General features: G+C 43.0%; 1 protein-coding gene across 2 annotated transcripts in view; it reads right to left on the bottom strand.

Annotated features, from left to right (window-relative positions):
• Nucleotides 1–1,699: 1,699 nt before the first annotated feature.
• whrna (whirlin a) overlaps nucleotides 1,700–13,239 on the bottom strand; it is a 154,237-nt gene continuing 142,697 nt past the window's right edge. For both annotated transcript variants that reach the window (XM_085793975.1, XM_085793974.1), the window contains exons 10-12: nucleotides 12,763–12,929; nucleotides 9,899–10,021; nucleotides 1,700–2,413 (exon numbers count right to left, since the gene is read on the bottom strand). In XM_085793975.1, the coding sequence (XP_085650101.1) occupies nucleotides 2,231–2,413; nucleotides 9,899–10,021; nucleotides 12,763–12,929 (473 nt within the window). In that variant the 3' untranslated portion in view covers nucleotides 1,700–2,230. The remainder of the gene's footprint in view (nucleotides 2,414–9,898; nucleotides 10,022–12,762; nucleotides 12,930–13,239) is intronic.

Raw genomic sequence — 13,239 nt, 5'->3', positions numbered from 1 at the left:
CTTGTTTTGAGCATATTTCCTCTCTTTGCATTCATTAAATTGCAGATGGGCACACACCACTCACATTAAACACATAAATAACACACATCCGTGCTTAGATTAATTACTCCAATTACTTCATATTTCTGCCTGCAGCCTAATGTGAGTCTCTGGAGTGACACATGGAGGATTGTGCTCTACATCCTGCCCATGCCTGCACTCTTCCTGAGAGGAAGCAAATCATCTCCTCACCAACAATCACTTCTCATTTGTTACTTGACTCACTCTCTCATTCTCTCTCTCTCTCTCTCGCTCCGTCTCTCCCTCTACCTGATTGCTTATCTCCTAATTGCTTTTCTATAAATGGATGAATTGTGTGTGTGTGTGTGTGTGCACACATGTTCCATGCGTGAGCATGTGTGGAAGAGTCTGTCTAAAATCTTTGGCAGTGTCGTCCTCTAAATGTCTCATTACTTCCCACTTGGGTGTAATTGCTGCACCGAGCACAGCTTCAGTAAGCCCCCCAGGGTGAATATAATTAAAAACTATAAAATTACAAAATAAAATCATCAATTGTTATGCAGCTGGGTGAGCAGCAGGAGGAAATCTGAGTGGTCTGAGGGAGCAAGTAAGGGGCTTTATCTGCACTGTGAGAACTTCCACATAAACTGGCCAACTCTGAAAACAGATCTTTGATCTTTGATTCTGACACCAAAACTGTTTTAAAAGTGACTGAATGTGAACATGACAGCCTTGTCTGAAGTGTGCAAACCCCAACTCCTTTAAATTTGACTTAATCAAACTTAATTTTAGTGCTGGAAATAGCCTTTCATTGTATGAATTTCTTCCTTCATGCAGTTCATATGTCAGTTTCATGTACTGGACTCAGATCACCTGTGAGGGATTCACAGGATGATGCACAAATGTAATCTGCCATTATTCTTATGTTGATATCAGCTTCACTGTTACTGAATCTTTAGTATTTCCTGCCTCTGCTTCACATTCACCTGGCCAAACACAGGGTGGGTCTTTTATTGTGAAACAGTCAGTGTATTTGCCACAGAAGGTAAATATGACTGTTCACCGAAAATGTGTCTTCTAAACAAGGCGATGATCATTTGTTGTCAGTGGAACAGTTTAAACTATTGCTGGGAGTCCTTTAAGAAGAAGGAGCGACCACAGCGAGCAGCTCGATGAGGAGCTGCAGGCAGCAGGCTGCATCCATCCAACTCCTCAGCAGGCCTAACAGCTCTTTCTACTGCGGCCTGCTGCTGTCTGGAAAACTATGATGCAGACATGTTTTGCTTGCCAAGGGAAATAGAAAAGAGAAGCAAAATTGTCAAATTCATCTGGCTCAGTGTGGACATAGTGATACAGATACACATGGGGAGGGGGAAAGTAAATAGGGAAAAAAGGGAGTGATGAGCATTTTGCCTAAGCGCCATATGAAAGGTTCAGTCATTCACATATACTGTTTTTCCTAATCATACAAATATGAGTGTGTGATGAGTGTTTTCGTGAGCCGGACACGAATCATCTATCCATTTCATTTCCGTGAGAAGGTGATAATGTGCAGTTAGGCCAATAGCATCGCTGTAAAATGTGTAGAGTCCAATATCGCCAGAAAGCCTGAATCATCATCATCATCAGCATCATTTTGGAAATATATTAATATATGTTGATGATGCAACAGAGGTTACGGGTTTTTATAATTCATATAGAGTATCTTTATGTGTACAGTATATATGCATCTGTATCTACATTTGTTCATTTTTACATATAGAAATCTGAGCTCGTAAAGAGCCAGAGTCAGTCTTCCATGTGCAGCTGTCTCTCAGATAGAAGCAAAGAAAGAACGAAAAATCAACTGACCATGGGACGTGGGCGCGCTACAAGAAGTTCCAGTGGTTTTTTCAAATGGTTGCAAATCCACAATTCTTAACAAAGAAGATGAACAGGTTTCACTATTTTTCCATTGTAGTGCATAAGGTCTCACAGTGGGGAGGTAACACGTTGAGGAGAATCCTGAACAAAGTCCACAGTGGAGATAATACCTTACAAATTTCACGTGTCCATATTCATGGGGTTTGATGGGAGACAGGCTCAGAGATCAGGTGGTGGTGTGTTTATGTCTATCTAAAAGAGTTGTGCCATTTCAATCAGAACAGACGCTCCTCTCTCCGTCTCCTGTCGCTGCTCTTGACTTGGCCTTCGCTGCTCTCGTGATCGTCCTCTCTCCTCCTCCTCTCAGCTATAGCGCCACGTTGAACTCCGTCACCAGGAAGTCCACGTGGTCCCTCTCTTTGGTCTTGAAGGCCTCGGCGATGAGGCGTGCAGCGTCCCTGTGCTCGCGGCCCCTCAGGGAAACCCCGTTCACCTCCAGGATCACCTGACCCACCTTCAGCTGGCCACAGTTATGAGCTGAACCGCCCCTCTGGAAAACAGAACCAGACAGAGAAGGATGAGGTGCAGTTTAGAAGAGCTTGACTGCTCTAATGCTTTAATATAATAAATTGTATTATATTGCAATTTTAACTTGAACATTATTTCTCTTTTATTAGTAATATTCTTATGTTTTATGTTTATTCTAAATGTTTTTTTTCATCTTTTCAAAGTGCTACACAGACAGAGAACCCATTTGATTCACCAGTTTCTTCAGATTTAGAGACATTTCTTGAACACAAGTGAAGCTGATGAGGTGTTCAGGTCTGCACAGGTCATGTGCGGATGGTGTGAAAACACTCATCAAGTAAAGTGATGGCGACTTAACGCAGAAGCTCTGCAATCTGAAATTCCTATTTTTGCTCTCAAGTGATATTTTTGTGAATGCAGATTTCAAACCGGTACAAATGGAGCAGAACAGGCAGCCTGATGCAGACATGTGGAGCTGTTGTTTATACTCACAATCACATCTCACAAATGTGTGCCTACTCATGAACAGGTGGGATTCATTAAAGCTGAAATGAGCAACTTTCTAAATCTGGCTTGGACCATCCGTCCATACGAGGCTGTGGACCGGCTTTGGGATAAGAATAAGAAAATGTCCTTGCATGAGTAAAACTGCTGTAATGATCAGCACATCAAAGCCAAGAGGGAAAAAAACAAAGAACAAAATACAGAGAAGCCACAGCAGCGCCACCAGAATAACAAAAAAAAAACAGTCTCATCAAATACAACACCAGCATCATATACACACTATTATTTCTGGTATTACTTTGCAGCTCACTGAATATTTCCATAGCAGCGGGACAGAACAATCTTTGCTGGGTCTGGAGCATAGACTGTAAAAAGAATGGACGTAGCGTCCGTGACGTCACCCATTGGTTTTGGGGAGTCGTTTTTGTGACTCAAATATGGCGGCCTGAACAGCGCCATGTTGGATTGGCTGGCCGAGAACCCGCCCACTGGCCTCGAAGCAGCCTGTCTCCGGAGCTGCTCGGACCTGTCACTCAACGTTTCCGCGCCCTAATTGGCCAGAGTTTTAACCTAATAACAGTAAAACTGTAGAGTTAAAAAAAAATTCACCCCCCTCAGAGTGTGTGCGGGGGTAGAAACTATCGATTGAGACGAAAAAACGTTCTGACACCAGGCTTTTAACATGTTTACTGAGGATGTAAAGTCGGCGATTTTAACATGGGGGTCTATGGGGAATGCTCCCTTCTGACACCAGCCCCCAGAGGAATCCGAGGGGATTGCAGTTTTTTGAACGCGGAAGTGAGCTTCACTTCTCAGACCGACAACTGCCCCCTTGGTCTGGAGATGTCATCAAAAAAAGCTAAGTGTGGGGCTTTTACAATGTTGGGTTTGTGTTTCTCTTGGAGGAAAAAACAAAAAAGCTTTTGTCTGTGATCAAATGCAGTCATCACTGTGAAAACTCTCAAAGGTAAAACCAATCACTACATCAAAGGCCTGGGACTATCTGCAGCTCAGGAGTAGGCCGTCCTGTCAGGAGAAGTCCTCTCTCTCTCCCCGTCAAGAGCTAGCAAAGACTTTGACAAAGGTTTTGAGATCCCTGCTTTTGTTTCTATTACACCCACTGAAATGAAGTCGCCACAGTGACCCAACTAAAATGTAAACATTCTGCCATAAATGCAATGGGTACTTCATTCGCATACAACATGCAGACACACACACACACACACACACACACACACACACACACACACACACACACACACACACACACACACACACACACACACACACACACACACACACACACACACACACACACACACACACACACACACACACACCTCTGCAGTCTGGCCCTCAGAGGCAGTAAATGTATGCAGCCTCATGCCTTTACAAAGGAGTGTGATCAACAAAATGAAACGCTCTCTCCTGACCTGCCGACTCCCCACTGCCGCAGTCACATCCTCACACATTTCATCTGTTATCAGAAAAAATGTTGACATCTTGGTAGATATTCAGAAACACATGAGGTCTCAGGTCTCACTTCTTAAGTCTCAGCTCCTTTGGCAGTGACATCAGACGAGTCCTGACAGAACCAGTACATCTCTACCCGAGCAGCCTCAGACTCATCAGTTTCATCATCCTCAGACACAGCCTGAGCTGCTGCTGCTGCACTGAAGGGGTTAAATTCTGTGTGAGGACCACTCTGCTCGAGACGACTCGTCTCACAAAGCACAACCATGTCCTATTTGTTCTCTCTTGTCTGTTCACATCCCCAGAGGACAACGAAGTGAAGAAGTCACGGCTGCTGTCTTTCCTCGTCTCCAATCTGAAGTGGAAATCACACGTTTTTAATCACGGACCAGTCCTCATCAAAATGACTTATATTACACGTTTATTCTCAACGTCTCCGCAGTGACAGATTTACGTGATCAAGTGTTGTGCTTTTCCACGTTGAGAAGCAAAATGTAATGACCTCTGCAGACCTCTCAGTGTTGCACAGAGCCACTGCAGACCTCTGGGAGGAGTGGTTGCAGCTTGGGCGAGGATTCTGCTCGTGGCCCTTTGTTGGTGGCTGGTTTGTGATTGGCTGCCCAGCCCCCTGAGCAAGCACTTTCTCTTCTGTGAACAAAGGAAACCTCTAATGTCAAAGTGGCCTCAAACATACAGCGGCTGATAAAGCGCCTGACATTTGTCAGAGGTGGGTAGAGAACAAATTGGAGCCAAAAGGATAATTTATACTTAAATGGATAGTTCAACATTTTGGCAAATAATCCCTATAGTTTTAGGAGTAGGTTGGTTACCTTTAATTGTCAGTGCAAGCTATTTTTAGATCGGCGGAGCAGAGCCGCGAGCTGCTCAGAGCTACACTATGGAGGCTAATGGGATTTCTTGGTTTCCCTCATCAAACTCATCAAATACACAGCTCCAACTCCAACACGCTCTGGTGCAGGTCACAACTTGTCCATGAGAGCATTTTGGAGTTGTTGTATTGCGTATTTGATGAGTTTGATGAGAGAAACCAAGAAATCCCATTAGCCTCCGTAGCGTAGCTCTGAGCAGCTCACGGCTCTGCTCCGCCACTCTAAAAATAGCTTTTTAAGTAAGTAAGTAAATTCCTTTATTGTCCCGAAATGGGCAAGTGTTTTTGCAGCAACTGCTTCAACATTTGTAGTGTACACCTTAACCTTCTTGCTTAAATATCTTGTATTGTCTTATGTTCTTCTTTGTGTGTGTGCTTTCTCTGAACTGAAGGAATGTGTGAACTGATGCTTTGCTTCATGGGTTCCATATCCTGCCTAGAAGCAATTTGGTCTGTTGGAAAGTTGATGATTGTTTTGTTTAGCCTAAAAGCTGAAACCTTAGGTCAAGGGCATCTTCTTCTGTTGACCTATGGTAGCCCAAAAGTTATCGATTTGGTCAAGAGGTTAAATACCAGAAAGTAAATGATCCAGATCAAGGTTGTCTTTGTTGACTAGTTGCATTCCTTAGTTTGGAGAAGGTGGAGTGTTTGGAGTTAGAAACATATATAAGGTCAGAGCTTTGGGCCAGGAGAGAGAGATCTCATTTTGGACCAGAGATGCTCCAGGATTCGGCATTCTTTGTACACTGTTCTTCTTCTTGTTAATAAACTCGAAGACGTGTCAGCGGTGATCCCTTCTTTTCATCAACACATCAATACGCCACACATTTAAAATACATGACAAGTAGATGGAAAGACATAGAGACAAAGAGCACAGCACTACAGCAATGATGGCAGGTAAAAAGCAACAAGCCACTATAAAAATCAACAAGAAATAGATAAAACAACAATAGATCAAAATCTAAAAGCTTGCACCGACAATTAAAGGTAATGAACCTACTCCTAAAACTATAGGGATTATGGCAATGGGCCAATTTGCCAAAATATTGAACTATCCCTTTAACGTACAATCATCAAATGAACACAAATTGAAATTAAACTTATTAGTAATATGGTTCTGTATCTGCAGGATGTCTTTTTACTAACCTGTGTTTCCTTCATCCCTCTGTACCAACCGCTGCCTGCATCACCTCCTTTCCTGCTGTTATACCGGCCTGGACTCACTGCTCATGAACCAGTCTGCCATCTACTACTCCCAGTAAGCTGGCCTGCTCTCCCTGCCTTTCCTGCCCACCAGAAGCTGCCTTCATCAGCTCTCATTAACTGACCAACTTTTTTTCTGTTAAGGGTTTTCTTAAGAGCTTTTCCTCAGTCAATGTGAGGGTCTAAGGTCAGAGGATGTTGTTATGATGCTATCTAAAGCCCTTTGAGACTGTTTGTAAAAATGGGCTATACAAATAAACTTGCCTTGTCCAATGTGAGCAACAGCAGCTTTGTAAGTCCATAAACTCAGAACAGAATCAGAACAGTGTGCCTGCCAGCACCTTGTAGAGTTGGGCCACCACCGAGTGACCATAAAAATAAACCAAGACTGTTAAAAGAACAAATCTATTAAAAAACAAATCACAAATTCCACTTCCACGAAATCAGTTTCCTCGGTGTCATGTTGTCCTTGTGCCTCTGACAGCTGATGTCTTTACAGCTACCACGGCTGAAGTGTCCTCCACAACAGGAAAGCATCGTTATTTAGTGAGCCCGCAACAGTTACCCCGAGCCAGAGCAGCAGTCTGTCGTCACGGTGGGATGATGGCAGCGATAACAGCCTGTCGCCTCCAGAGGGGTGATGGGGACTGATAACAGCTGGCTGGCTAGCGGTGGCTTACTCATCTGCACTTCATCCCCTGCAGCTGCGATCGAGGCGTCCTGAGGAGACGGCCCTCGTGCCGACAGGGAGAGGGAACAGAGAAGCCAGGGGGTTGCTGTACCTCTGTGATCACTTCCAATACAGCACCGGGGCAGTCTTGTTGAAGGCCCTGGCTTTGATGTGATGCCACAGTCTGTCCCGTGGATAGAGCAGTTGCTCGTCTGAAAGCCGGGAACAAAACCAACTTTTTCTTTTTTCCCCCCAAGCAGATTTATCATCCTGATGTTGGGTTCCTGACTGCTGAGGTTGCATGCCTTGCTCAAGGGCCTAATAACATTCAGTTAGCTCTCCCCAGGTGACACAGCAGAGTCTGAACTGCTCGCTTTCCCACCTTGAAAGCTGAACATGCAGAAAGTCTCCCTCTATTTCTGGAACAAGTGACCTCAAGGCTGCCATGTTATTAATGTCTTTAAATAACTGTGAAGCGATTCAGTGTTATTGTTCAAGGATGCAGCAGTGGTGTCATGTAACCTGTGGCTGTGTGTGGCTCATGATCGATTGCTTTGGTTTGGCTCTCTATACACCACAAGATAAAGTTCAATGAAATCTGTGAAATTAAAAATAATGTGGAGCATTACTTAACATTTAACATTTCAGCCAGCTCTACTTCTGTTGTAAATGGATTTATTTCTGTTAAACTGAATTAATGAAATGAGCTAACCTTATTTCAAGATCTCTGTCCATGAAATTCAATGCCAGAAGGGGAAAGTTGTGTGAAAGCACTCATTCCAATCCAGTTATCAACTGCAATCAACTACGACAGCGTTCAGTATTTCAGATAATCCTGAGCTGCACACGTTTCATTAGTACATAACAGGGTGGCCCCTGAATAAATGCATACACATATGTCTGTTCAAAGATGTGAACAGACATACGGAGAACCTGTAGCTTGTTATCTCTTTAATCCATATACTCTCACCACATTTGTTTTTGTCTCAGTATTGCACTCAAGTGAAAGAGACGGCACCTGACAGATCTGAGAACGGCACTTTTCTTTAATGTTTTTCATCTTCAAGTTTGGGATTTTCCTCTTCATTAAAGAGCTGCCGCTTTGTGATCTGTGAGTGAATGGAGCTGGCCCACTGAGCCACAGACAATTATCCAGGAAAGAGAAGCTCTCACATAAAATGATCCAAGTTTTGGAGACAAAAACAGAAACATATGGCGAAAAAAAAAAAAAAAAAAACTTTAAAAAGGGAGTAAAACTGGGTCCTGCATTTGTGGAAAAAGAGTGGTTTGTGATTAAGACACATTTGTTGACATGGTTCCCAAATCAGCTCCTCCCACAGTAACCTTCTCACCTCCTACACAGCCATCAAACCACTCAAGCACTGCACCGAGCCAACACCTGGCCCCTCCTCTGCTTAGTAACAACCTTCTCACTCCTTTTGCATCCTTCACTCACACTTGCCCTCCTTTCTTTCAGTGCACTCTTTGATTTTGAATGTGCTGATTTCCAATCCTTTCATCCCTCCCTTTGCAATCAGCAAGCCTTTTTTATTTCAATCACCTCCTCTGTGTAGTCGGAGGCTGAGTGACAGCTTTGAACAGTGTGTGGACTACAGTCTGTAGCTGCCCACAGCTCTGCTCTATAAATTGTATCTCTCTGCTTCTCTGTGGTTAGGAAATTATTAGTGGTACAGATAGTCATGAGCTAATGAAAGGCTTTGTTGACTTGAAAATTACCATGGGATGCAGACAAATGCACAAATGCTTACCATTTTTAAATATACACATGCTGCAAATGTACTATCCACATTTCTATTCAGCTTCATCATTAAATCAATCACTCATATACATCTGAATTGAGTGTAAGCTTTTTATAAAATGTACTATCTAATCTCCTATGTGTTGCAGCTGACATTGCTTTCTGCCTCCTCAGACATCAACACAAACACATTATACCAACTGCTTCATAGTGCAGCAAACTGCCAGAGACTCCCGACAGTCAAGCCTTTTCATGGCGGCCATTAATGTAGTAATCATCTTTGTAAGAGCCCCAGCAAGGACAAAATTAGCAGGAGTCTCAGTGTGAGTTCAGCTGCAGTGTGAATCCAAATAAAGCCTTAAATGACATCAAAACCCACCTGGAAGGTGGGTGAGTAGTTTCATTGCAGGGGATGAAAAAGACAAAAACACACGGCCAACAATACCAAGGACAAAATCACAAAAAATGGGGCAGACTTAAACGGACAACAAAGAGTTTTTTTTGTTTTTTTTTGGTTATAAAAGAGTCTCATATTAACGTGGATGAATCTACATTACCCACACTTGTTAATGGGCCCATTTTCGATAAATATATCATTTTGTCTTTATTGTTGTTTTGATATTATTTTTTAGTGGTTGGCTCACCCAGCATTTCCTAGTTTTGGTTTCGTGGACGCCGCCGGATCGCTGTTTATGGTCGGAACTACGACGGTATCGTCTTCGAACTCCCAACTTTCATTCTTGATTAATGAAAACATTCTTGGCAAATGTTTTCGCTTTTGTAGAATTTCACCGTCCACGCGGAGGCTCATGGGAAATGTAGTGTGAAAACCAAAACTCCTTGTTGTCCCTTTAAATATGCTATACAAGTTTCTGTTACATAGCCAGTGTTAGTAGTACTGCTGTGTAGAAAGGTGATAGCTGTTAATGCTAACACTGGCTATGTAGCAAGAGCCTAACTTATAGTTATCTTTAATATTGATTGTAATTATTTTGTTCACCTGACTCACCTGTATTGTGACGATCCGTGGCAGCGGCTGGCGGGTGTTGGCTCCGCCTTCAATGGCAATACCCAGGGTGCTGGCACTCTTCGCCACCCTCACTAGCGTAGAGGTGGGCTCCAACAGGCCCGGCTACGTAAGAAGAACATTATTAATTCATATTCATGAACCAAATCTATTCATAACATTACACAGCTCTTCTTTTGTCTACCTCTGCTTTTTATGCCCCTTTTTTGTCTTTATTTATCCAAGTTAGAGCTTCACTGTCTCTGGGCTCACATGCTCAGGAGTTTCCCCAGTGGATTTACACATTAATAGAGGGCAGGACTCTTTATCCTCCATTCTTGAGCCTCTACTTCAGCTCTGGTAAAGCTTCTGTCCCACTGGTTTGTAACACAGGGGGGGCTTTCTCATCTGTATGTTTGTCCATATTGCAAGATAAATGCCAGTGGTGGTCTAGTTAAGATGCATAGCCTGTAACTTCAGCATGCTCAGTCTGATTCCAGACGTGGACATTTCTTTGTTGCATGCCATACCTTCCTCTCTCCCTCTGTGCCCCTTGTTTTCTGTCACAGTTTATCCGTTTGCTATCCGCTAACCTTGTCTGTCTGTCATATGGAGCTGGCAGGTGGTGCACGGGGGATTTATGTGAGTGTGTTTGCTTCAAACAGCTGCCCTCTGCTCCAGAAAGCCAAAACTACAGTATGAACTTCAGCCCCTTTTGTTAATTTTTTCAATTCTGCAAATATGTCACTATTACTGACCATAACGACATTACAATCATATTATATATATATAGTTTCTGTAAAGATGAACTCCTACAGATGTTTATTTATCTTGGAATATGGATGTAAAACTCCTGGAACGTGCTCAGCTTCCCAGGAACGTTGTGAGACAACACAGTCAATTACAGGCAGACAACACAGTCAATTACAGGCAACAGAAGTTAGTGGGAACCGGGCGGCAGAAGGGACCGGGGGACTAACAGTGATGCTCTACCTCACCTTCACTCCAGCCTTCCATAAAACACAATATTTAGGGTTATTTTCTTTCATGACTCTGGGCAACATTTATATACCTGCCCACAGCAGCAACTGCATGAGGAGGATGGGGGGGTTTATACAGTATTCAGGTTTAAACAAATGTTCTCTTTTTGATCAGCACACTATTTCACTGTTCTCAGCAGCAGCTTGACACAGCGGAACGGGAACAAACAGAAGCTAAATGCTTTGCTCTTTAGCAATAAAAGATAGTTCTTTATGATACAAAGTCCACTCAGCCTTCACATTTCCTGCCTGTAGTAACTCTCAGGTAAAACAGCCCTTACATCATAAACGATCTGGCTACTCCCATCCACACTTGTTATTTTTTCCATCAATCAATAGAACCAGAGAGCGATTTGAAACTTTCATTAAGCAACACTGCAGCGACTGATGAAATAAATGATGGAGCATGTGACTGAATGCATGACATGAGTGATAAATAAAGAAATGAGCGGAACAAAGGAAACAAGTCTGTGTGAGCAAACAGAGGGAGGAGAGAAGAGACCATGGTTAGAATTGATTGAGCCCGATTTCTGGAGGAGGATCGGCAATAACACACATTGATTTATCAACTTGTACAAGACTCGTGGTTTATTTTCAGCTCACTTACCCACACACAGACACACACAGACACACAGACACACACACACACAGACACACACACACACACACATTCATGCACACGTTTGCATTGCTGTCTTTATGAGGACCCATCATTGACATAATGCATTCCCAAGCCCCTACACCCAACCTCAACCATCACAACTAAATATCTAACCTAAACCCTTAGATTAATTGTCTTAACTGGTGCTCACACCCATGTAATATGCCGTGCAAAGATGTCACCCAGATTAAGTCAAAAACTGTGACAAAATTTACTATAAAACACTGAATACTTCTTCAGTGGTCATCATCGTGGCCATGTAGCAGAGGGGAGGGACTGCCAGTTTATTGTCAAACTTGTGAAACAGTTGAACACAGAAGGAAGACACGTCATCAGCAGTGATGGTGGCCCAATTTCACATGACACAAGGAACAGACAAAGGAAAAGAAAACGTTCATTTTGAAGTCAAGTGAGTGAAGCAGCCAGCAGGTGGGTAAACAATCACAGCACACTACACTTAACAACAACTCAACACTACCATCCTGTAATGCACACACTATGACAGTCTCTAAGTGTGGTACAAATGAGTGTCCTGACTGAAGTGTCTATTTGAGTCCAAACGCTCAAGGCCTCAGATGATGCACCACAGACCCCACAAGTATTAGTTTCCAGACGTAATAAATATAGTGCAACAAGGACACACATGTTGTATACTACTACACTTGTGTGAATCCACCGTGATTTAACAATGCGTTATCTAGCTTCAAACTCTAAATCTCTAAATCTCCCCTCAAAATTCAAACCAGGTCTGAACCCTCAGAGAGCCCTTCAGCCAGAGTAAGGCTCAGACATGATATCATCACTTTTGAAATCTGTCTTTATTTTCCAAAATGTCCTCGTTCTCAAAAAATGGCCCTACTTTTAAAAAATCTCCTAATTTCCCAGAAAGGTCTTCAATTATCCAAAACGCTACCTCATTTTTAAACGCCCTCAATTTCCAAAAAGGTCTTAAATTTCCAAGTGTTACCACCATCTAAAAGTGTCTTCATTTTTCAGAGTCTCACCTTTCACATTTTTTGTTCTTACTCTTCAGACATGTGGCTCTCAAACTTTAATTAGTCCTCACAAAGACAGAAATACAACACTGCACACTTCTCTCATTCCCTGCAGTTAAACTGTTCATCCAGTCATCCATCATTCACAGCCCATTCTGATACACCCCTCACCGGTTTGGAGGGATTGTCCCCCCCGCCCCCCTGGGTGTCTCGGGGGAGGCGAGTGCGTGAGGAATGAGGGCTGCTGTCTTTGCTGATGTGTCCTGACTCAGCTATGTCCACCCCACTGTCCTCACTGAGGGTCTGGCCGCTGTCTGACAGCTGAGACAGGGCACCACCTGGGGGGGAGGGGGGGGACAGGCAGACATGATGTCAGGGACTCTCACACATTGCAGATGATGTGTCGCCTTTAAGTTTTACTGTGTGTAAGCAATCACAACACTTTGTCATTGGTTTAACAGCGATAGAGATTTAGATTTTTTTCTGAAAATAAATAAATAAATACATTTAGGACTGAACACAGGATTAAAATCTTATTAAGATTAGTACATTCAGTAGGAATATTACACCATCTTCTGAATAATTGCTCATTTAAGCACATTACGTCCAAGTAAATACATATTTGAGAGAGATTATATATAATGTATT

The sequence above is a fragment of the Trachurus japonicus genome, chromosome 12 (assembly GCF_045865225.1).
Source record: "Trachurus japonicus isolate A0001 chromosome 12, Traja_1.0".
Lineage (NCBI taxonomy): Eukaryota > Metazoa > Chordata > Actinopteri > Carangiformes > Carangidae > Trachurus > Trachurus japonicus.
The sequence above is the reverse complement of the archived record's forward strand: the minus strand, read 5'-3'. Positions and strand labels throughout refer to the sequence as shown.